The sequence below is a fragment of the Macrotis lagotis genome, chromosome 6 (genome assembly GCF_037893015.1).
Source record: "Macrotis lagotis isolate mMagLag1 chromosome 6, bilby.v1.9.chrom.fasta, whole genome shotgun sequence".
In the NCBI taxonomy this organism is placed as follows: Eukaryota; Metazoa; Chordata; class Mammalia; order Peramelemorphia; family Peramelidae; genus Macrotis; species Macrotis lagotis.
The window spans coordinates 177,888,264-177,915,333 of record NC_133663.1 but is presented as its reverse complement, the minus strand read 5'-3'; the positions used below and the strand labels follow the sequence as shown (position 1 = coordinate 177,915,333).

Below are 27,070 nucleotides of genomic sequence, written 5' to 3'. Positions count from 1 at the left end.
ATTGCCAAATGAATTATTTTAACAATATTAAATTAAAAAGGGGTTTGCACAAATAAAATCTATGTAGCCCAGATTAGAAAGAATGTAGAAAGCTGGGGGAAATAGCTTTCACAGCTAATTTCTGATAAAGAACTCATTTCTAAAATATATAGAAAACTGAATCAAATTTATAAGATTACAAGTCATTTTCCAATTGATAAATAGGCAAAGGATGTGAACGGACAGTTTTCAGATAAAGAAATTAAAACTATATTTCATATGAAAAAATATTCCAAGCCATTATTGATTAGATAATTGAAAATTAAAACAACTCTGAGGTACCACCCTGTACCTATCAAATTGGTTAGGTTGACAAAAAAAGGAAAATGATCAATGTTGAAGAGGATGTAGGAAAATTGGAATCCTAGTGGTGGATTCTGAACTGATCCAACCATTCTGGAGAGCAATTTGCAACTATGTCCAAAGATCAATAAAACTGTTCATTCCCTACTCGATCTATAAACCAAAGAGAGCATAAACAATGGGAAAATTGCCCACATGTTCCACAATATTAATAGCAGCTCTTTTAGTAATGGCAAAGAATTGGGAATTGAAGGGATACTCATCATTTGGGGAATAAATTAAGATATATAAATGTTGTGGAGTACAATTGTTCTATAAGAAATCATGAGCAGCAAGACTTTAGAGAAGTTGAGAAAGACTTGCATGAATTGATGCTGAGTGAAGTGAGCAGAACCAAGAGAACACTGTTCATATTAACAACACTGAGAGATGGTGAACAATGATGGATGAAGCTTCTCTTAGAAGCTTAGTAAGAAGAACAATCCTGAGAGATCTGTTATGGAAAATGCCTTCCACATCCAGAGGGAAAAAACTGTGGTGTATGAATGAAGAGCAAAGCATGTTATGCTCACTTTTTAAAGACTTTTTGATATTATTTTCTTTCTTTCTTACGCAAGGTTTTTTTACCCCCTTAGCTCTAATTCCTTTTTTTTGGCAACAGAATCAATAAGGAAATGTTAAATATGTTAAATATGATTGTACATGTACAAGTTTTACCAGATTGTTTGCTGCCATGGGAGTAGGGAGGGAAGGGAGGAGGCAGAAAAATGTGGAACTTGTAAACTTGCAAATGGATGGATGTTGAAAATCACTTTTACATGGAATTGGAAAAAATAAACTAAAATTAAAGAAAACAATAATTATATCCATTATCTCAAAAGAATATTTTCAGGAAAATTTTTTCAAATCATAAAGTATAATATAAATGGAAGCTGCTATTATGATTATTTTTATTATAGCAAGAAGACACAAAAGAGCAATGAAGTCTACAGTACAAAATTTCATTTATTAGAATTAGAATCAGAAAAAATAATTTTAAATGCTTTATTAACATATGAAATTATATTAAAAAGATGGTCTCTACTTCCAATAACCTTAAAGTATTCAAATATATACTCTCAGTACATTTATTATTCCCTTATATAAAATGAAGTATCACTGGAAGCTTTTTTAACCTCTCTAGTTCATCACAGAGCACTACATGATATAATACTCTAAAAAAATCAGAATTTTTTTTAGAACAGAATTATAAGCAATTTTGTAAAACTGTGTTGTGCAATGGAAGATCAATAATACTTGTCCCTCATTTTCAAAGACCATTACATATCAATAGAATCCTTTTCTTTGCATAGATATATTTAGGCAGTGCTCTGCTCAAAAATAATTCAATAGCTCCCTACTCCCTGGCAAGTAAAGTTCAAACTTCTAATCCCTGAAATTCAAGACCTTCTTCAATTTAGTTTAACCTTCTTTTTTAGGATTAATTCATACTACCCCTTTCCATGTACTCTATGCTTCAGGAAATCTAGAGGAACTACTAAGACCCAATACATTATACTTCCCACTTTTACACCTAGTTCATGACATTCCCTATGTCTGGAATTCATTACTTATCTTTTAAAGATCAATTCAAATGCCAAGTCTTCCATGAAGGCTTTCATGATATCTCCCTCCTTAATTCCTTAATGATTTTTATGTTTCCATGGACCTCTCATCATTTGATTTGCTTCTCTCTTGTATATTTCTTATGCATTATTCTGAATTATACTTATGTGTGTGAGTAACATTTCCATACTAGATTTTCAGCTTCATTTTTATCAAGAATAGAGTAGTACATATAGAGCACTGAACCTGGAATTAAAAAGATCTGAGTTCAAATCTAATTTTAGACACTTACTGGCCATGTTACTATGGGCAAGTCATTTAACCTTTGTTTCCTCAACTTTAAAATGGTGAGAAAAATATCACCTTCCAGAGTTGCTATGAGGATCAAACGAAATAATATCTTAAAGAGTTTAGCACAGTGTCTGGCAATTACAAGCACTGTGCAAATGTTAGTTATTATTATAATAATCATCATCATCATCAGAGAAACTTAAATTTGAAGAGTCCTGTGGATCATCTAGCCCAACTTCAACTCAAACCAGGAATGTAATCATCAAACAGTAAAAGGTCATTCACTTTTCCCTTAATGATCTCCAGTGACAAAAGGGATTCACAAAACCAAGAGATAAAACTATTCCATTTTTGTGCAACTTAAATTGTTAGAAAGTTTGGTGCTTTTTTTCTCTTGATGAGCCAAAATCTACCTACTGGAACAAAGATAACAGATTCAATCATCCTTCCACATTTATTCCCCTCTAACAACTTACACAATGTTCTACAAGTAGCAGACACTATAAAAGAAAGATCATTGAGTTGAAATTGATGAATTTGGTTAATTTACATATTTATGTTTCACAAAATTTACCAATACAAATTAAGCCACTTTCAAATCTCTTGAGAAAATGTATTGAAAAAAAATTTAATGTTGTCATTTCATCTCCCTACTGTCAGATTTTGTTCAATCCACTTTTTAAAAAAGATGTAGATTCTAGGATATAATATCCATGTGTATGTATTTACCACTTGGAAATTCTAATGCTATTTTGAACTGTATGAAAGCGAACTTAGTCTAGTTGATTTTTTAAAATTTTTGGTCCATGTAATTTCATTTCTGTAGGAACCCCAATAAGGAAATTCCCTCATCCAATAAGGATATGCAACTCTTCTGCTCCTTAATAGCATAAATACTTTCCAGTGACACGAAAAGATCAAATGATTTATAAAGGATTATGAAGCGTACTATGCTCAGACTTGAAGCCATGTCTCCTTAATTTAGAGATCAATTCTCTACTATTCCATACTACTTATACATTACTGTAATATCTTTTATTGTTCATCATCAGGGTTATGAGAGGAGTGTCATAGTGCTGCACTTGTAATTAGTCTTATAAAATGTGTTAATTGTATGACTGTGAATGAATCACCTAATCTCTCCAAGCTCCAGTTTTCTCATCTGCTAAATGTCAATGAGACTACTTATGCTAAAAGCAGGTTAAGTGACTTTCCCATAGGGTCACAGACAATATGATTCAGAAGAAGGACTTGAACTCAGGTTCTCCTCATTTGGGCCATCCTTCTATCCACTATGTCAGGTTGCTGCTTTCAAGTATAGTACTGAATTTAATAATTTTCAAATATTGAAAGAATCTAGATTTTATAATCCATTTGGAGTATAAACATGTCAATTTTGAAATGTTTTATAATTATGAAGATGAAAAAATTAATTTGGGGCAAATGAGAACAAATCAAATATTCTTAGTATGTGTCAGACTGTCATGCATATAGAGAAAATGAGAAATTATTTAGCTAATTGAAATTGGTAGCAACATAAAAGTTATAACCACGAACTACATAGTGGATCTGGCCTATCAGTCAAACTTTCTTCTTTTTCAATTATATGTTGTGAAGGGGAAATGTATTGATTTTTAAATGAAAACTATAGAATCTAGCTTTACCAATGGTAGTAGAAATTAATTTTGAACATAATGCTGAGGTTTTTTATTTTTGCAATCTTCACATCTGGAGATTTAACTAATGCATTTGGTTCTTTACAATGAATGTTTACAAAATAAGAGAAAGGACTGCAGCAATATTAGATATGGTTCTTAAAGAATGAAAACTCATGAAATGTATTGGCTTTCAGATTTCCGCAATTAAAGATCAGTTATAAACTGTGATATGCTGTATATGCTAAAATTCTATGATTGCTAATTGTCAATATTTTCAGTGCCATTTACTTGTAAATTAAAATAGAAGCAATTTGAAACAGTTATAGAAAATAGTCAAAGGATATCAACTTATAACAATGGAGTTTGCTCATTTCTAATGTCATTGGAATTGCAGTACTTGTGGAAGTCACGCTGCATATGCATACACATTTTAGATTTGATTTGTAACCAAACTATACATCAAATTGCTTATTGCTGTTTAATTGTTCAGGAGTGTCCAATTTTTATTGACCCTATGGACCACAGTATGCCAGGCCATTCTATCCTCCTCTGTCTCCTGAGGTCTTTCCAAGCTCTTGTACCAAATTGCTTATCTTCTTTTCAGTTTCTCTGATGATTTTGCTACATCCTCATATTTAATATTTTTTTTGCTTTCTTATGAGAAGTTTCCATGCCATCAAGTAATTCAGAAAATGAAATACAGAGATAAACATAACAATACAGGTCACGGCTCCTAAGACATATTTTGGGCAAAATTGTCTAACATATCATAATTGTTAACCCCTTAAATTTTATTTTTGCTTTATATATATAATTTTGTTTCTGGAATGTCTTATTTAATATAATGTTAAGTAGGAAAAATGGTTAAATGAAGACAAAATAAAAACGGGACTACTATATTATTTTGATCAATGACAACATTTTGTTGCTATCCTCATTTTGTTTTATGAAACTATGGATGTGATATTTGAACAAATCCTCACTGTCCTTTTTAAGTTAATGTGAACTCCTGAATATGAAGACATATCCTAAGGACAATTATGCCAACAAAGTTAAAAATTATTCCTAATTACCTATTAAAAAGATCTAAATTTGTCATCATTCATATGACAGTAATTCAACTATGATTGTCTGCTGGGTTTCCTGTTTGGGTCTGGGTTCATCATACCAGGACAAATGGCTCATAGGAAAGACTAATGTAACCATTTTTGGTAGTTCCAGTTCCCCTTCCCCCTACCAGGAGGCATAGAAAAAGAGAAGGAAATAGCAACAAACATGGTATTAATGAATATGTCACAGCAGCTTCAGTGCACCAAAAAAGGTGCCATCTCCATCCTGGGATATTTTGGCATTCTCACGAGGTATTGCAAGTTGAAGTTCGTCCCCTTCTTCTAGCTTTGCAATGCCTAGGAAAACAATTTAAAAGAAATTTAAATGAATATGGAAAAAAGAGAAGGAAAAATCCTCATTCAATTGAACACTTTAAATAGAAGCAGAAATGGGTATGGCTATTAATCATTACCAGACAGATTTAAATCTAAGCAGAATGTAACTGAAAAATCAAAACAGGTACTTTTCAGTTTGGAAAACCTAGTAGTAGAGTCTTGTAAACTTCAAAAGTAAACAAGCTTTTAATGCACAGTATATACTTTAAATAAACCAAAAGAATGATAACAATAACCAAAAAAATTTCAGTTTTTCAAGGGGAAGAGAAACCAAGACAGTTAAATGAACATTTGGAAGTTCTACTCTATAATTTATAAATAATCCTATCATTCACTGTCTTCACCAAATTGCTTCTTTGATTAAATATAAAAAACAACTGAACTGAGACTAAATAAATCAAAAATCCAAAAAGATTTTTGTCTGTTTAACTATGGATTATCTCAATAAAATAAGAATATATAAAATAATTTTTAAAAGTATATTATAGGGGTGACTAGATAGAGCACCAGTCCTGGAGTCAGAAGTACCTGAGCTCAAATCCGGCCTCAGACACTTAATAATTACCTAGCTGTCTGGCCTTGGGCAAGCCACTTAACCCCATTTGCCTTGCAAAAACTAAAAAAAAAGTATATTATATACATCATTTTCAATACCCCTGTGTATAATCTTTAATCCTTACATTTTCTAGACTGCACTACAAATCTTTTAAATAAAGTTATTTTTCCCATTTATAATTAGCACAGGTAAATATGCCTAATTTGTTTGGAAAAGACAAGATAGGTAAAATGAGATAAAATATGGAAAGGAGAGGGGCAATGGGGAGAGAAGGAAAGATGGAATTAAAGGCTATTTCCAAATTTTCCTCTCCTTTTACCTCCTCTTAGTTGAGAACTAGATCCTTATAATATGAATGCACCTGAATGGTAATAATTTAATATTGTAAAGGATGAGTTGAGAAATTTGACTCAGTGTAGAGAAGTCTAAAGTTTTAATGGAATAAATATCTCAATTTAATAAGAATTAAGATAAAAAAGCAAGAGTGGTAAAGGCAAAGTGTTAAAAAATAGGATTACATCACATTTTATGCCATATACCACAAGAAATTTAAAATGATATTTAACCTAAATATTAAAGATTACATCATTTTTTAAATGGAGGAAAAGGAAAGGATGCAACTTTCAAAATTTTGGCAAGAGGGAGAATTCTTAAAAAGAGAGTAGATAATAAATGACAAAATAGATAATTTTGGTCATATGAAATTGATGCAGTTAAGATAAAATGTAAAATACTAATTAGGATAAGAAAATCCTGTATTACATGATTTTAATAAATTTCTGATATCCAAAATATGTTGGGAATTAACACAGATGCATAACCAAGAGCTATTCTTTAATAGCTAAGTAATCAGAGGAAATGAATAAACATTTATCAGAAGAATTATAAAAAAGAGAAGATTGATCCAAATCACACATAACAAGAAAATATAAGTTAAAATAACTCTGAGGTTTCACCTGACACTAAATTGACAAAGATGACAAAAGTGGAAACAGTGTTGAGTTTCTGTGGGATGACAGGATGAATTGCAGTAGGACTGTGAGTTGATCCAACCATCCTAAAAAATAATTTGAAATTATGGGTGGAAAGGTGGCAAAAATTCCATATTTTTTTCTATCAGAGCTTCCACTGCTAGACATATAACAAAAGGAGATCAAAGACAGAAATTTTCCATTTATAGCAAAATATTTACATCTAAAGCATGTTTTCTTTTTTTATTATGGAAACAAAGAATGAGAAACAAAGAGGCTATCTAACAATCTAACAACTGGCCAAAGACATTCTTGAGGAAAGCTGTAATAAAATGTCATCCCTGTTATAAGAAAAACAGCAATAATGAATAATTTCTAGAAATAACGAAATATTGCATGAACAAATGAAAAGGAAGTAAGGAATCAGAATGGGGACAAAAATCAACGTAACTACAGAAACATAAGTGATAAAAATTATCAAGAAAATCAGAATAATGATTTTTTACAATATCCAATGTTGATCCTAGAAAAGAGATGAACAAATGAATCTCACCCCTTCCTTTGTCACAGTGGGGAACTGTGATGAAGTTTGCTTAACTATTTTTTTTGGGGGGGGCTTTGTTTCAAGAGAAAACAAACTGCAATGAAGTAGTCTACCTGGTAACTAACAATTATGAAAATAAGGATTAGCAATAAATTTTTTAGAAATTTTAGAAATAAATGCTATAAAAAAGAATTGGTATCCTGTAGGCCTCAATGAGTTCATGAATATGAAAAAATACTAATTAATCAAAGGGGGTTATTAAGAATACTCAGAAAAATTAAAGCACATGGGATCAATCATTTGTAGATTATCGGCTAAATTTCTTATTTTGTCAATATTTTATGAAAATTAGTGATTACTTAAATGTACTTCTTCATTCCTAATGTATGTTCATTCTCTAACAATAATTCCCCAAGTAATCTCAGCTTCTTAATCTTGAATTGAAGTATTTTTATTTTATTGAATTTTTTTTAAAGTCACAAGATTTTTTTCCCCAATACTTCTAAAAAGTAAGCCTATTTTTATTTCATCATTAGAAACAGCTGGCAGCACCATAAATAGAGTGCTAGACCTGGTGTCATTGGATATCTGTCTGTCTCAGTTTTCTCAACTATAAAATAGAGATAATACTTTTTCCTATGTGCCTCACAGAGTTGTTGTGAGAATCATATGAGATAACATTTGTAAAACTGCCTGACAGATATTAGACACAATAAATGCTTGAGTTTTTTCTTCCATTCTATTGGTATATTAAAACAATTAGGATAGGCTTCAATGCTTTCAGTAAAGAAAAACAGAGAAAGTAAAATAAAAGATTTTTCTAGAATCCTATTTAATCATCTCCTTTTTGCTCATGTTATTAAAGGGACTATTGTTCAGGCATGCATTAGACTCACTGGCCTCTTTGGTACAACTCTGAGAGTCTGTAAAAGGCAAAAATTATACGAAGTTTTCTGAATCTCAACTCTGCTACATCCCTTCCAAGAAATGTTGCAAAACAACTCTGAAGTTTCACTTCATACTCAGCAAATTGGTAAAAACAAAAGATGGGAATAGATATGTTGAACAGATTTGGAGAAGACTAGCACATAAAATATGCTGTTAGTGGAGTTTTAATCTACTCTCACCATTCTGGAAAACAAGTTGGGATTATGATAAGAGTTCTCAGTGTATATAACTCAAGGATGTCAATGATAAAAGGAACTCATAGATACCAAAATATTTCTGTCATCCATTTTTTTTGTAGGAAAAAAAAAGAAACACTATAGATGCCTACTGATTGCCCAACCATTTTGTAATACAAGAATGTATTATAATTACTTTCCTTTGAGAAAGAATTAATATAATAATACAGAAAATAATAGAATAATATAAGAAGATATATGAATTGATATAAAGAGAAAAAATAGAACCAAGGAATTGATAGACACAGTAACCAAAACAACATAAATGGAAAAAATAACAAAAAAATGATACTGAAAGCTATGAAATCACAGGGACCAAACCTGACTCAAAAGAAAATATAATAAAAGTACTTTCTTTTATTTCTTAGCAGAGGTTGAATCTGTGGGTGTGGAAACCTATATATGATGACTGACAGTTTTGATAAGTTGGTTAGTTTTGTTAAATCTTTTTTCCTTTTTTTAATTCTTTGTTTTAAGCTCTGTTTTTCTGGGAAGGTAAAGAATACATACTGAGAAACTATGATATGATGTGAAAAACAAAAGATTTCAATAGCTATATTTTATACTCTCATTTGCATACATTTCACAATAAATATACCAAAAATTAAATGTGATTACTAAAAGGAATAATTTTATTCCAAATCATTTTAAATTAGGAGCTCTAATTGTGTCCTGGTTATACATAAGTTGCTTTTAGTAGATTTCTTTATTTTAATACCCAGTAATCAGGTTTGAGAGCCAACATTTACCAGCCGTATAACAGGAATTATTAGGGAGAGTTGTTGGCATGTTTTGGATACACCGGAACAAAGTCACCAAACTCAGTTCATCCCCAAATACATGGACTTTTTTCCTCTGTATAAGATGTCCCATAGCAAAGGTGGTATCTGTGTACAGAACCTGAGAAACAAAAAATAAAGTTTTTAAGCATTGAGGTGGAAAATCATAGACATACAAAACTGGAAATAAAATTATCCATGGAAATACCTGGCCATAGATGAAAAAATAACCAGTTTCTTTAACAAGTATTTTATTTTCTTTTTCTTCTAAGGCTTTTCCTCTTTTAAAACTGAGAAGCCATGGAACAAAAGTATAAGGACCTATAAAGAAGAAAATTTAGGAAAAGAAAAAAAAATGAAAGATACAAGTTTTGGAGTTTTCTTTTCATTTCCACTTAATTCATTGCTTCAAGGGAGAATTTCCCATTAAAATCTCTCCCAATATTGCATTGGTCCCAAAGGTTCATTACTTTCTAACCGAAGAGTCCATCAAATAACTGAAGTTAAGAATATTCTCTATTAAAAAATGCCTTCTCCTTTATTCATTCCAATTTGCTTCTTATTTCATGCAGAGGTAGTTTTCAACATTCATTCTTTTGTAAGCTTTTGAGATCTGTATTTTCTACTCCTTCCCTCCCAACTCTTATCACAGGGAACAATCTAAGTTATGCATGTATAATCATGTTTACCAAATTTCCATATTAGTCATATTGTGAAAAAAGGAATTAGAAGTGTGTGTGTGTGGGGCACCATGAGAAAGAAAGAAAAAAACAAAAAAGAAATTTTTAAAAGTGAACATAGTATGTTTTGCTCTGCAATCTGATCCAAACGGTTTTGGTTTTTTTGGTTTGTTTGTTTGTTTGTTTGTTCCCCTGAATGTGAAGGGCATTTTCCATAGCAGTTTTCCACTCAGCTTTGTCCTTGAATACTGAACTGTTGATTGGAACTGCATCCATCATATTGTTCACCTCACAATGTTGCTATTAATGTGTACAATAGTCTCCTGGTTCTGCTCACTTCACTCAGGATCAGTCAATGAAAGTCTTCCCAGGCTTTTCTAAAGTCTAGCTGCTCATGATTTCTTACAAAACAAATGCAACAACTTGTTCGTTTACTCCCCAGTTGATGGGTATCTTCTCAATTTCCAATTCTTTGCTATTATGAAAAGAGCTTCTATTTTTTATATACATGTAGATTTTCCTCCCTTTTTTTTATGTTTTTCTTGCAATGTTGACCTATTAGTGGTTTTGCTGGATCAAAGGTTATGCACAGCTCTGTTGCCCTTTGGTCATAGCACCAAATTGATCTCCAGAATAGTTGGATCAGATCACAATTCTACTAAAAATGCATTAGTGTCCCAGGTTTCCCACATCTTCTCCAACATTTTTTCTTTTTTTGTCATTTTAGACAATCTGACAAGGGTGAGATGGTACTTTAGGGTTGTTTTAATTTACATTTCTTTAACCAATACTTTGATTCTAATGTTAATGAATAACAAGGAGTGAAAATAAAATATGCACAACATAATGAAAATTATCTTCTCTTATTCTTGAAAATATACTAACTCCTCATCTCTAGCTCTGGTAATCTTTCACTTCCTTTAAGGTCCAGTTCAGAGATTGTCTCCTATATGAAATTCTTCCTGATTTCCCCCCTCCAATTTTCAATCTTGAATTTCATTACTCAAATAATCTTGTATTTACTGTATGAATATTGTATCCCTATAAAATTTAAATTCCTTGAGGACAGGGACCCTTTTCATGTTTATCTAGCACAGTAACTTAAGGATAGTAAGTTCTTAACAAATGAGTTGAGTGCAAATAATACAATACTAGAATTTTCACTTGTGAAAAACCTAAAAAATCTGATTGTTTCAAATTTCATTAGCTTGTCATATCAAGGCTTCTTTTAGAAATAATTTATTGTAAGACAAAATATATACATATATACAAAAGATATTGAATTTTTCATTTCTACTTAATTAATTTTATCTAAAGGGGAGAGAATTGGCCATTAAAATATCTCCCAATTATTTCATCAGTTCCAAAGGTGATTATCATTGTATCATTTTTTTCAAGACAATGGGGTTTAAGTGACTTGCCCAAGGTTACACAGCTAGGTAATTATTAAGTATCTAAGGCTAGATGTGAACTCAGGTACTCCCACTCCAGGGCCAGTGCACTATCCACTGCACCACCCAGCTACCCTTACTATTTAGTATTCTTTTGTTTTTGTTTGTTTTCAAATTTATTTATTTATTTAGAATTTTACAATTTTTCCCCTAATCTCAATTCCTCCCCCCATACCCGACAGAAGGAAGTCTGTTAGTCTTTACATTGTTGCCATGGTATATATTGATATAAGTGGAATATGATGAGAGAGAAATCAGATCCTCAAGGAAGAAAAATGAAGTATAAGAGATAGCAACATTAAGTAATAATTTAAGTTTTTTTTTTAAACTAAAGGTAATAGTCTTTGGTCTTTGTTTAAACTCCACAATTCTTTCTCTGGATACAGATGGTATTCTCCATTGCAGATACCCCAAATTTTGCCTGATTGTTGCACTGGAAGAGTGAGTATGTCCATTTTGGTTGATCATCACCCCCATGTTGCTGTTAGGGTATACAAAATTTTTCTAGTTCTGCTCATCTCACTGAGCATCAGTTCATGCAAATCCTCCCAGGCTTCCCTGAATTCCCAAGCCTCCTGGTTTCCAATAACACAATAGTGTTCCATGACATACATATACCACAGTTTGTTTAGCCATTCCCCAACTGATGGACATTCACTCAGTTTCCCATTCTTTGCCACCACAAACAGGGCTGCTATGAATATTTTTGTAACTATTTAGTAGTCTTAAAAAAGCAATGATAAAAAAATACCAGAACCTATCCTGAAAGTATTACAAGGATCCTGGATAAATCATTATGTGCCTTCATATCTATGGAAATTTTACATAAGTTATGCTCGGCCTAAGTGAACATGAAAGGTTTTGTAAAAGAGAAATGGATAGTACCATGCTTGGATAAAATTCTAGTCAGGACCTGAGTTCAAATGCAGCCTCAGATGCCAGTCTGATGATCCTAGACAAATCACTTCACCTCTCTCAACCTCAGTTGTTTTATCTGTAAAATGAGGATAATAATAACCTAAGGTTGTGAGGGTCTTAGAAGAAATGAATAATTCAAATAAATACATGCAGCAATTATATTCACCATTTGTGAAATACCTAGCTCCCCCACAAGCAAGCATAGATTGTAATCTTTAAAGGCAGAGAATATGCACAATTTGGTCATACAATCACAGTAGCTGGTACTTAGTATTTGATGAACTAACTTGTAATATATACAGAGAGCCTGAATTATGTTTTAATGAACATTAATATTAATGACCCAAACAGTTAAATTGGCTAGCACTGAATAAAAATCCAGAATAATGTAGGGTTAAGCACTAGAGAAATGTATGAATTGGTCATATATTTGTAAGCTTTGGGTCTTTTTTCCCCCCACAACAGCAGACAGAACAACTTTCTAACATCAATATCATATGCCATCTCTTATCCCTAAAAGCATGGGGCCCAAGGAAATTGCTTTTATGTGCATAAAGAGAGTCCATGTACTTTTATAATATTCATTTTGCTTATGCTTTAAAAAAGAAAAATATCTCTTCTTCTGTTATAGGTCAAAGGACAACAGCAATAAAAAATAATTATTTTTAAATATCTATTATGTTTGGGGTTTTTTTTATAATTAATTGATTTGGTTTACCAAAAATATGTAAAGATAGTTTTCAACATTAATTTTTGTAAAGTTTTCTCCCTCTCACCTTTCTCTCCTCTTTCCCTATGAAAGCAAGTAATCATAGATTATATATGCACAATCATATCACATATATTTCTATATTAGTCATGACGCAAAAAAATCAGAAAAAAGAAAAAGCTATGAGAAAGAAAAAACACAAAACAAAATTTAAAAAAAATAGTATTCTTTGGTCTGCATTCAGACTACATAACTCTTTCTCTGGATGTGGACAGCATTTTCCAACACAAGTCTTTTAGAATTTTCTTTGCTCACTATTGTTGAAAAAAAGTCTATCATAGTTGATCATCACAAAATATTGCCATTAATATATGCAATGTTCTCTTGGTTCTGCTCATTTTACTCAGCATTAATCCAGGAAAATCTTTCTGTTTTTTTCTGAAATCATCCTGCTCATCATTTCTTATAGAAATCCATTACATTCATATACCATAACTTGTTCAACGATTCTTCAATTGATGGGCATCCCCTGAATTTCCAATTCTTTGCCTCTACAAAAAGAGCTACAAATAATATTTTTATACACATGGGGTTCTTTCCCTTTTTTATTATTTCTTTGGTTATACAGACATAGTAGGAGTATTGCAGGATCAAAGTATATACACAGTTTTATATACACAGTTATAATAACTTTAGGCATAATTCTAAATTTATCTACAAATCAGATTAATTCACAACTCTACCAACAGTCCCAGTTTTCTCATATTCCATCCAACACTGATCATTTCCCTTTTCTCTCAAATTAGTCAATCCGATAGTTGTGAGTTGCTTTAATTTATATTTCTCTAATTAATAGTGATTAAGAGCATTTTTTCATATGACTATAGATAACACTTGAATATCTTCATCTGAAAGCTGCCTGTTCATATCTTTTGATCATTTATCAGCTCAGGAATGACTTGTATTCTTATAAATATGATTCATTTCTCTATATTTTAGAAATAAGAACTTTATAAGAAACACTTGCTGCAAAAATTATTTCCCAATTTTCTGCTTTCCTTCTTATCTTGGTTATAAAAATCTTTTCTAAATTTAAGGGAATCAAAATTACCCACTTGTCATTTCATAATAATCTCTCTTATTTGATCATAAATTCTTCTCTCCATAGATCTGACAGGTAATTGATTCCCTGTTCTTCTAATTGACTTATGGTATCACCCTTTATATCTAAATCACATATTCAGTTTAACCATATCTTGGTATAGGTATATGTAAGTCTGTGCCTACTGCCATATTATTTTTCAGTTTTTACCAGGGGTTTTTCTCAGATAGTGAGCTTATCCCAGTAGCTGAAGTCTGAGTTTATCAAACAGTAGATTATTATAATTATTTACTACTGTGTCTTTTGAAACTAACCTATTCCACTGATCAATTATTCTATTTCTTAGCCAATACTGCTTAGTATGGATAAATGTCATTTTATAAAACTTATTATATTTAAAGAACTGTTCGGGAAATATAAAAACAAAGCTCTTATTATCAAGGACTAATATAAAGATGGAAGATTAAGACATAGACACAAATAATTAAGATACAAATTAGAATGAAATAACCATAACCAGGGGTGGGGGTGGTACACATCTGGTAACTCTTGCTGGGGAGGTTAGGGCAGTTAGACTGTTCAAGCACAGGAATTCTTAGCTGCAGCAAGGATAAAACCAAACAAGTTGGATTCAATCAACTAGGATTCAAATTGTTTCCATTTGTCCATTCCACTAGGGCATGTCTTCACCCATTTAAGGTAGCCATCCCCCTAACTCACAGATAGGTTTGAGGCACTTTAATTACCCTTCACCCTGGTTTAACCCATTTGCCAAGATACTTTTAGCAACGTATGGATATTGCACATACTACATACTATAGATTTTTAGAGCCAAAGGTGATAGTTGAGTGAAGGGAGATGCCAAAAGTGGATGAGCAGCCTTTAAAAATGCTTGTCTTAAAGAAGGTGGCTTAGCCTCACCAGATCTAAAATTATATTATAAAGCATCAGTAATCAAAATCTGTCCTAAGAAACAGAGTAGTGGATCAGCGGAATAGACTAGATGCAATAGCAGGGAATGATTATAGTAATCTGCTGTTTGATAAACCCAAAATGTCCAGACATTGGGATAAAAGCTCTCTTCGATACAAACTGTTGGGAAAATTGGAAATTAGTATGGAAGAAACTTAGATTAGACGAACACCTCACACCCTATACTAAGATAAAATCAAAATGGATACAGGATCTAGACATAAAAAAACAATATTATAAGCAAACTAGAAGATCAAAGAGTAGTTTACCTGTCAGATCTATGGAAAGGCAAGTGGTTTATGACCAAGAAAGAGATGGAGAGCATCATTAAAAACAAACTAGATAATTTTGATTTTAATTTTAATTAAAAGCTTTTGCACAGATAAAACCACTGTAATCAAGATCAAAAGAAATGTAGTAAATTGGGAAACATTTTTTACAACTAGTATTTCTGACAAAGGACTCCTTTCTAAAATATAAGAGAACTGAGTCAAATTTTCAAAAAAAAAAAGCCATTCCCCAATTGACAAATGGTCAAGGGATATGCAAAGGCAATTTACAGATGAGGAAATCAAAGTGATCCATAGTCATATGAAAAATTGCTCTAAATCATTACTTATTAGAGAAATGAAAATTAAAGCATCTCTGAGGTACCACCTCACACCTCTCAAATTGGCCAATATGACCAGAAAGAACAATGATCAATGTTGGAAGGGTGGAACTGTGAACTCATCCAACCTTTCTGGAGAGTAGTTTGGAATTATGCCCAAAGGGCAACAAAAATGTGCATACCCTTTGATCCAACAATACCACTACTGGGTCTAAACCCTGAAGAGATTATGAAAAAGGGTAAAAACATCACGTATACAAAAATATTCATAGCAGCCCTGCTTGTGGTGGCAAGGAATTGGAAATTAAGTAAATGTCCTTCAACTGGGGAATGTTCTTCAACTGTGGTATATGTGTGTCATGGAACACTATTGTGTTATTAGAAACCAGGAGGGATGAGAATTCACAGAAGTCTGGGAGGATTTGCATGAACTGATGCTGAGTGAGATGAGCAGAACCAAAAAAATCATTGTATACCCTAACAGCAATATGAGGGTGATGATCAACCATAATGGACTTGCTCATTCTACCAGTGCAACAATCAGGCACAAATTTGGGTTATCTAAAGTGCAGAATACCCTCTATATCCAGAGAAAGAATTGTGGAGTTTGAACAAAGACTATTACCTTTAACTTTAAAAAAACTGTTATCTTTTGATGTAATTTTGCTATCTCTTATACTTTATTTTTCTTCCTTAAGGATATGATTTCTCTCTCATCACATTCAATTTAGATCAAGGAATACCATGGAAACAATGTAAAGACTAACAGACTTCCTTCTGTGGGCGTGGGGGGAGGGAAGCAAGATTTGGGAAAAATTGTAAGACTCAAAATAAATAATATCTTTCTTGAATGGAAAGAAAAGCTTGTCTTCCCAGAAAGGACAATGATCAATATTGGAAGGGATGTGGGAAATCTGGGACACTAATACATTGTTGGTGGGGCTGTGAACTCATCCAGGCTTTCTGGAGAGCAATTTGGAACTATGCCCAAAGGGCAACAAAAATGTGCATACCCTTTGATGAAGCAATACCACTACTGGGTCTATACCCTGAAGAGATTATGAAAAAAAGGTAAAAAAAAATCACTTATGCAAAAATATTCATAGCAGCCCTGTTTGTGGTGGCAAAGAATTGGAAATTGAGTGAATGTCCATCAATTGGGGAATGACTTAACAAACTGTGGTATTGTTACCCTTAATTTTTTTAAAAACTGTTATCTTACTATGTCATTTTGCTATCCCTTATATTTTATTTTTTCCATAAGGATAAGATTTCTCTCTCATCACATTCAACTTAGATCAATGTATATGATGGCAGCAATGTAAAGACTAACAGATTGCCTTCTGTGGGGGTGGGAGAAGGGAAGTAAGATTAGGGGGAAAATTGTAAAATCCAAAATAAATAATTTTTTTAAAAGAAAAAAAAAGAAAAATGCTTGTCTTCATACCACAAGTGATAGTGCTTCTTGAACACATCATAAATCCCAATTTTCATTATTAACACTTTCCTAAATCTAGACAATCTAAAACAATCAAACCGTGATTTATAGTGATTTTTGGTTTTTGATGAACAATTGCTCACACTAAAGTGGTTATATAGTTGATTTCAGCAAACCCCTGAGACAGAAATTAGTTTTACCTTTCTCAGCAAGCCCAGGACTTAGTATAATGTTTAACCAATAGTATTTCCTTAATAAATACTTACTGATTGAACATATCATTTTCTACTGCCCACACACTTTCCATCCCTGTTTCTTATGATGTCATCATAATTCTATTAAATTCAAAACACATTTATTGGCATTGTGGTAATGGATGGGGAAGGTGGAAGTATGAGTAAGGAGAATAATAATTACATGTTACCAAATAAGTATAATGCAAGGTCAATATATCATAAACATAAAGGAAAGAGTCAAATGAAACCTTCAAAAAATATATGGAGAAAGAGATTTGATTTCAACTTGGAGAAACAAGGAAAACTTATGAAGATATGACAACAGATAGAAACAATGACTATGCAGCAAGTAGTATGAAATGAGAAAACAAATCTGACAGGAGAAAGACTGTATTTGGAGCTATTAATTTTTAAGGCTTTCGTGGAGAATTGATCATTGAAGCCATGGGAATAGAGAAAATGGGTGAGACTGTAAAGAGAACAGAGAAGAGATCTAAGGATGAAGTTTGGGGGAAGGCTACACTTGTGGGGCAGGGATAGGGAAAGTCAAAGATCAAATGTAACCTTCTTTAAGTAAATTTTCCTTGATTATCTTCATCCAGAAATAGGGATAACTTTTTCCCTTTCACAAACATAATATATTGTTATTACTCTTATTTGTCCTACAGAGGGGGCACGGTCAATTGGCTTGAGAGCAGGCCTCAGAATCAGGAAGAGCAGAGATCAAATTCTGCCTGATATATTTTACTGTGTATCTGTGGACTAGTCACTTAATTTTTCAGGGCTCTAGGGAATTAATTAAAGTTATAAATTGAAGAGAAAGTGCTATCTTTCATAGATAGAGGGTTGATCAATGATTTCCCTACACCAATGAAATCTCAAATGTATATTTTTTTACAAACATTTCCAATTCTAAGATTCTGTGAACCATAAAGGGAAAGTCAGAAACAGTAGAACTAGAAAATGTATTTTCATAAAAGCCAGGTAAAGAAAAAGTATCAAGAAGAAAGGGTTGGAAACTGTGCCAAATGCTACCAAAAGTTCAAGGAGGACTGAAAACTGAGAAAAAAGCCATTGATTTAGTCATCAATAGATCACTCGTAATCTTGGAAAAAGTAAATTGCTGAGTCTTTATAAGGAGTAAGTGGGGGTAATGAATAAAAGCTATTTCTGTGGAAGTATGACAGTAAAAGGAAGGCAAATGATAGGACATTATTTTAAGGGAATAGCCCTGTTAAGGGGAAGGTGTTTCTTTATTTCTCAGTTACAAATTCAGAACAGCAAGTTATTATAAACTATATTCGTATATATACTAACAATACAAATACAGTGTTAAATATTAAGTGATTTATTCAATTCAATTGCTATAATAGTATATTGATCAACACTAGGCAAAGACTTCTTATTTAAACTATCAAGACTCTAAAAACTTAAAATTTATAGATGATCTAAAAATGATGTTCTTAGCACCCTCTCTTCAAAGAAACATTCAAAATATCCCTCACTATGCAGTTCTCCACTGCTTCATAAATCTTATAAAAATACATTAGCATAATTAAATATTAAGAATTCTCCTTTTATTCTCACAATGGAATGAATAAGGTAGACAAAAGCCAGGTTATATTTATTACAAATTTAGGTCCTGTTCAAAATTCTGAAATGATGGTGAAGATTAAGTTTAGGTACTTGAAACAATTTCCAAACATAAAAAGTCAGCAGTGTAGAAAATAAGTGCTGTCTGATGTGATCAGGACCAACCACAGATGGCAATTAATTTTATTTATAGGGCTATGACTTGGTAAGTAGAAAGCTTTTAAAAATCAGCTGCATTTCTGTTTCTATCTTGTTTAGTAATTTTTTTATTTTTGTTTTAAAATATTTGTTGGTTCACTTTAAGTGGTGAGATATCCTTTAGCTGTTTAGATAATATATGTCTAAGGCCAATATTAAGTGATATAGCAAATCCATAACAGTACTATATGTAAGTATGTTGGGCTTAAGAATCACTCATATTATGATTCCCTTTTTGCTCATATTATTATTATTAATATCAAAAAATTAAATAAAAGTATGAATGTGATAAATAAACAGGGAGACAGAAAGTATGGGAATGTTACATCTTTAGCTTGGAACTGAGAAATGGTAAAGTTGACAAGGATTTAGATAGTTTAAACATGACATTGCTTAAGAGGTATTATATGAGTGCTATGCAGAGAGCAAAATGGTGTCCATATGTTGTCTGCCCAGGCAGGGTAGGCTATTTTTTCAAATCACATTGGAATAAATAAACAGTTAATTTTAATATTACTTAAATAGAACTAGAAATGAAAAAGAGAGATCCCATGTTTGCTCTAAAATAGACATTGTACCAAAGAAAGATTTTTTTGAGGGGGAGGGATGAACAGAGTCAAATGGACTTTTTTTCTTTTTAAATATGGAAAAATAAATAATGCAAACCAATTTTTTATAATCAATGTAAATAATTTATTGAATTTCAGAAACAGAGTGTTATATTCTGAAAATAATAATTTGTTTCTGTGATATTTCATAGCATTCTGAGCCTAAACACTTTCCATAGTCTGATTTTTATTATAGTTAGTTATTCATCTATCTTATGTGTATAATAATATCTTAGGTGCTTGGGGGGGGCAGGGCCTGTTTTGCATAAAGAAATGGATATAGTCCCTCTGGAAAACTGGATTTTTCTTAAGACTGTGCATAAGTTCCACAAGATAATTATATACCTTACACTCCACTGCCATGATATTATTAAAAATGGTTAGCAAAATGCATAGAAGTTTTGCAGTGAACACCAGAGAGAAGTTGTAAGGTAAAGGGACAAAGAGGAGAACATTATGACCTCCAAATTTATTCTACACTGAAATTAATACCAAAAACAGAAGTGGCAGGATGGCCTCTGTACCCCTAGAGTTAGGAAGAAATGACAGTAGCCCACATTACTACTCACACTTATTCCCTTTTCTGCAGTGGTGAGATATAGAAGGGTTATTTTGGAAAATATAAAAATTGTATATAGATTGAATTCCAATCTGTTGGGTCATGATTCAAAGAAACTGTAGGACTGAATTCTCAACCTGGAGATAAGAATGGTAGCTTTTTGAGGTGACAGAGTATGTGGTGAATGTATTATCCTAATTTTTGTTCTACATTTACTTCAAAATAATGTCTCTTTTCAACATAGCAACATTCATAGTATAGAAATGCAGAAAGAGAAAGCAATAATATTGGAGACTCAAAATATTTAATTTGGGTAGATAACTCAAATTCAGTTTATATACCTCTTACTAACAGAAGAAAATGATTTGTTATATTTCTCTCTCAAAGTGCTTAACACAGTGCCTTAACTAAGTAAGTTCCTAATTTATTTTTATTGAATTATTGCTGGTCAGAAACAGGATATTTGTTAAGTCCCACAGCTGAAAAAGAGAATTGAATAGACTCAAGATTTAATATTTTTGCTTCCTTTTCCCCTATTTTATTGGATTAATTCTGTTTGACTTGTCCAATTCATCTATTACCTCAATTAATTCCAAAATGACAGAAATCCAAGAAGTAAAGAATTAACTTATACTCTTAAAATTAAGGAAAAAACCTCAGTCAGAAAGCATCTATTAATTGTAAGTTATGTGGTAGAATAGACAGCTAGGTGGTACAGTGGTTAGAGTGCCAGACCAAGAGTCAGAAAGATTCATCTTTGTGAGTTCAAACCCAGTCCCAGACACTTACTGTGTTTCTCTGGATAAGTCACTTAACCCTGTTTGCCTCAACTTTCTTATCTGTAAAATGATCTAGAGAAGGAAATGGGGTAAAATCCTAAATTATATTTCTAAGGAGATGGTTAGTAAACCTCTAGATACTGTAATATCTTTCCCAAGAAAAATAGAATATGACTAAACATCAAAATGTGGTACACACTATGTTACCTGCTGTGATTACATTATAAACAAAATAGCCCCTGTTCTTAAGAAGCTAACATTCTGTACAGGGAAACACTATATATATATATATATATATATATATATATATATATATATATATATATATATACATACATATATATATATGTATATATATATATATACATATATATATATGTATGTATATATATATATATATATATATATATATACACACACACAGAAGTATATATTCAAAATATGTAGCCACACAATAAATGCAAGGCAATTGGGAGGGGGTGGGGTTAGTAACTGCAACACTCAGGAAAGCATCACACATAAGTGTCTGACTTTGTAAAATAGATCCCATAAGAAGGGAAATGTATGGTTGCAATTTTTAAAAGGGAAATTATGAAATCATACATGCTAAATATTGTGAATCATTAACCAGGGATACCAGGCTTCACTTTCACTCAGTCTATTAAGAAACAACAATCCCTTTCACTATTTAGAAACAATATCTTAAGAATGAAATAATATATGTGAAGTGCTTTGCACATTTTGAAGAGCTATAGACATGCTAGTTATTGTGATAAGTGCTTCATAAATTTAAAGTGTTTTCATGTTCAATGATTCATTTGATCCTGACAACAGCCCTGTGAGGAAGAATGGTTAGGCATTATTTCTATTTTACAAAGTATATCTTTGTACTTTGGGGCATCACTCTGACCCTTATTTATTGCACCTAAAATAAGTGGCACATGTTAATATTCACAATAGATATGTTATATAATAAATCTGCATAAACCTGGAAGTCTATCAATAAACAAAATAAAAACTAAGTTCCTTAGTTCAGTTTAAATCTTCTGACCCTGAAGACTGCTATCCAGGGAATTGAAATAACTGTTAGATGTGTGTTGTTTTGTTTTTAAACAAAGTTAGTGATCACTGATGGATTGTGGAGCATGGGAGAGGGGACACAGAACTGGAGAAAGGTGATTGGTTTCCCAACTAAAAAAAATTTTTTAAGAAGACATGAAACATGCAAACTGTGGACAAGTGAAGATTAGCTCCAATTTGGGGTAAAATTCTAAATTGTATTACTAAGGAGATGGTTAGTAAACCTCTAGAATCTAGTATGCACACACACGTATATATACACACACAAAAGTTAGCATCGCTTCATCAATAGAAGATCATCCAGGTTAATTTAATTTCCTTTTTTTGACATGATTATTAGACTGGTAACTACATGCTAGAGACAGTTTGCCTAGCCTTTAGGTAATCATTAACAATATGTTTTATGCTATCCTTTTGGATAAAAATAGAGAGAAGGGGACTAAAGTATAATAAATCTAAATGGATTCAGAAATGATTGAATAGTTAAAGTACTGATTCAACATCACTTGGAAGGAACTTTACAGTAGTTCAGGGGTGGGTCTCTGGCTCTTTGTTGATTTGACTTTTTATAATAGATTGGATAAAAACTTAGATGATACACATCACATTCACCTATAACAAAGAAATAGAAGAGTTGGTATCATATTACATGACAAAGTCAGACTTCAAAAGGATTTTGACAGGTCAGAACACTGAACTGAACTTCACAGGTACAAGATGAGAAAGAGTTAGAAAGGAAAGTTTTGGGTGTTTCAGTGGAACTAATGCTCAATATGATGCATTGTTGTGATATGACAGCCAAAATACAAGTAATCAAAAAAAGTTTTCTGAAAGAGGGAAGTAATAGTTCAACTGTACTCTGCACCCTAGTAGTTATTCAGTTCTGGGTGTCAGTTTTAATAAAATAAAAAAATAATAATAGACCTAATGTCAAGATGTCTGCTTGAAGAAAAGAAAGGCTGGGGCAGCTAGGTGGCACAGTGGTTGAAGCTCCAGCCCTGGAGTCAGGAGGACCTCAGTTCAAATCCAACCTCAGACACCCAATATTTAATAGCTGTGTGATCTTGGACAAGTCACTTAATCCCATTGCCTTGCAAAAAAAAAAGAAAAAGAAAGAAAAGACAAACAATTCCAATTCTATCTATCTACTCCAAAAAATACTAATCCAAAGAGGAACTATAGTAAGTGACAACTTTTACTCTGTATACAAGAAGTCAGCCAGAAGCCCAAGGAAAATAGGAAAGCAAAGCAAGCACCAGCATGACCAGAGGTGGAGCATATGTCAATTGGAAGAGGCTTTAAATTTTTAAAAACTACCAAACAGCATTTTTAAAATGAAAATAAACTCTATATCAATAGCAAGCTGGAAGAATAAAATGGATTTTTCCCTAAGAATTACATAAATGGGGACAACTAGGTGGCATAGTAGATAGAGCACGAGCACCAACTCTAGTCAGGAGGACCTGAGTTCAAATCTAGTCTCAGACACTTAATAATTACCTAACTGTGTGACCTTGGGCAAGTCACTTAATCCCTTAGCCTTGGAAAAACAAAACAAAACAAAAGGATTACATGAATGCCATAAAGAATTGAAGCAAGAAGTTTTATATACATACACCCACAAACAAACACATATATGTATATGCATATATATGTATAAAAGTACTGAAAAAAAAAGAATTGTTAAAACAAAAAGCTTTGACCAAAAAGTGGTAAACATTATCCATGAAATAGAATTACTGAGAACTAGGATAGTCAGAATGATTTAATAAGACAGCAAAATTAAAATAAAATCAAAAGACTAAAAAAAATAAGTTGATATATTAAAAAAGACTTGAGAAAAAAGTCAAGAACAAGTAATTTAAGAATCATTGAAACCTCTGAAGATCATACTATTTTTTTAAAGCCTGGGTGTCATTTTAGGGAATAATAAAACGGAAATTGTCCCAATCTATTACAAATCAAAAAGTAAAATATGTGTGTGTGTGTGTGTGTGTGTGTGTGTGTGTGTGTGTTCATAGCAGGCCCGTTTGTGGTGGCAAAGAATTGGAAATTGAGTGAATGTCCATCAATTGGGGAATGGCTTAACAAACTGTGGTATATATACATATATCTGTCATGGAACACTATTGTTCTATTAGAAACCAGGAGGGATGGGAATTCAGAGAAGCCTGGAAGGAACTGATGCTGAGCAAGATGAGCAGAACCAGAAAAACACTGTATACCCTAACAATAACATGGGGGTGGTGATCAATTGTAATGGATTTGCTTAGTCTATCAGTGCAACAATCAGGCACAGTTTGGGGATATCTGCAATTTGGGGATACCATCTGTATCCAGAGAAAGAATTGTGGAGTTTGAACAAAGACCAAAGATTGTTATCCTTAATTTTTTTTAAACTGTTATCTTATTATGCAATTTTGCTATCTCTTATACTTTATTTTTTTCCATAAGGATAAGATTTCTCTCTCATCACATTCAACTTAGATCAGTGTATACCATGGAAATGATGTAAAGACTAACAGAATGCCTTCTGTGGGAGTGGGAGGAGGGTAGCAAGATTAGAGGGGAAAATTGCAAAATTAAAAATAAATAAAATCTTTCAAAAAAATTTTAAAAGTAGAAAAAAAGTACAGCAACCAAATTGTTAGGTCAAAGAGAATAATTGGTTTGTGACCTGTTGTATATTTCCTTATCTTTGGCTACAGGTGACTGTTTTTTCCCCAGTGAAGGCAAAAGTTTTGACTTGTTCCATAACTTGGAAAAATTTATTAGGGGCCTAGTAATGAACTTTCTGTCTATTGTTAGACAACCTAAACAAAGACAGCCTAGCTAAGTTTAAAAAGGCTCATCATTAGTTGCAGCATTTCATCTTAAGGACCTACTATGTGGAATTGAGGACACATATTGGCATTGTGGGGACATATTCCCTTCTTTCACAGAACTTCCATTGTAATAATGGAATGCAACATGCTCACAAATAAATAAATATATACAAAAAAGTAAGTAAAAATAGAAAGAATTCACTGATTATTTTCTGAAAGGAACCCCAAAAGAAACAAGCCTAAGAATGGCACAGCCAAAATCCAGTTTCCATTTCAAAGAAAAAAAACAATACTGCAAGCCTCCAGAAAGAATAATTCTAATACCAAGGAATTATAATTGGGATCAGAGGTCCTAAGATATAGGCTTACAGCTCCAAATAGCTTGCTCTGCAAAGATAAGTATAATCCTATTGGAGATTCTTAATTATAATACTAACCTCTAATGGAATGGAATACTTTCAAGCTTTTCTGAGGAAAAGGCCAGAGCTCTGTAGAACCTTTGGAATACAAACACAAAAATCCAGAGAAATTTAAAAATGTATAGGACCAATTGTAAGAGCTTTATTAGGAAAAACTGATGGATGTCTTCAAGTATGGGAAAGACTATTACGTAGAAGATCATTTGCTTTGCTTTTCTTGGCTCCAGTGAGCAAAACAATGAACTGAAGGTAGAGAAACACAAATTTGAGTTCAATGTAAGAAAAAATGTGATCATTAGATCAAAAGTGAAATTGAGTTTGTTTGGTAGACAGTACTTTCCTCTTCACTAGAAGACTTATAGCAAAAGCTGGATAATAACTTGTCAGAAATATTCTTTATCTGGTATAGTTAGGAGTTGATGAAATCCCTCTCAACCCAAAAACACTTCTACTAAAAGTAAAATGTCATAGTCCAAAGCAATGTGATTAAAACCAACCAGGAAATGTCTTAATGGAGATTACTATTCACAGATTAATATTTTTTTTGTTTTGACTATTTTTCTTAACTTTGATGTATTACTTCTCCTTACTGCAGATGTTTCACAACTCGAAATTACAAGGACTACTGTTTCACATTAGACATTATTGCTTCACATAGACAAGCTAACAAGGAGGAATATAATTCTGGGATTTCCCCTTTTATAATGGAAATTGAATCTTTTTGTTTTAGGTTTTTGCAAGGCAAATGGGGTTAAGTGGCTTTCCCAAGGCCACACAGTTAGGTAATTATTAAGTGTCTGAGATGGGATTTGAACCCAGGTACTCCTGACTCCAAGGCCGGTGCTTTATCCACTATGCCACCTAGCCGCGCCCCCTAATAATGGAAATTGTATGATCGCATTTTAAAATTTCTTATTACTGTGAAGGCAGTTAACCTATTTATTTTCTCTCCCCCCAAAAACAATCTTGAGTTTCCCTGGTTTATTAAACTTAAAAAATCAATTCCAAATTTGAAAACAAATTTTGTGGTCAAAATAATTTAATCTAGAAGTATATTTTGGGTATACATACATATATATATATATATATATATATATATATATATATATATATATATAAAATGTATGTATCTATATTGTATGAGTTTTGTTTACTCCATTTTGGGTGCAGGAAAGTACTTTCTCAAGCCAAAATTCTGCTTTCTTTTCTCCCTTCTATAATTGAAAACAAAATACTATAAACTGCGATATATAGAAAAATAATTTCATACATAGTATAAATAATAAATATTTAGTATAATGGAAATTTTTTACTTTATTTTTTTCAATTACATGCAAGAATTTTTAAACTTTATTTAATTTTAATTTAAAATTCTCTCTGCCCCTTTCTCCCTTGACCTTGATATAGCAATTTGATGTAAATTATGCATGAGAAATCATGCAAGGCATATTTCTACACTGGCCATGTTGCTAAAAGAGAACAAAGATCAAAATAATGCTAAAAAAAGTATGATTCAAT

At 32.1% G+C, this 27,070-nt stretch overlaps 1 protein-coding gene across 1 annotated transcript in view; it reads right to left on the bottom strand.

Moving 5' to 3' along the window:
- Positions 1-1,339: 1,339 nt before the first annotated feature.
- TNFSF13B (TNF superfamily member 13b) overlaps positions 1,340-27,070 on the bottom strand; it is a 56,106-nt gene continuing 30,375 nt past the window's right edge. Inside the window, 3 exon segments of the mRNA XM_074192021.1 lie at positions 1,340-5,302; positions 9,346-9,496; positions 9,584-9,696. Coding sequence (XP_074048122.1) covers positions 5,190-5,302; positions 9,346-9,496; positions 9,584-9,696 — 377 coding nt within the window. The 3' untranslated portion in view covers positions 1,340-5,189.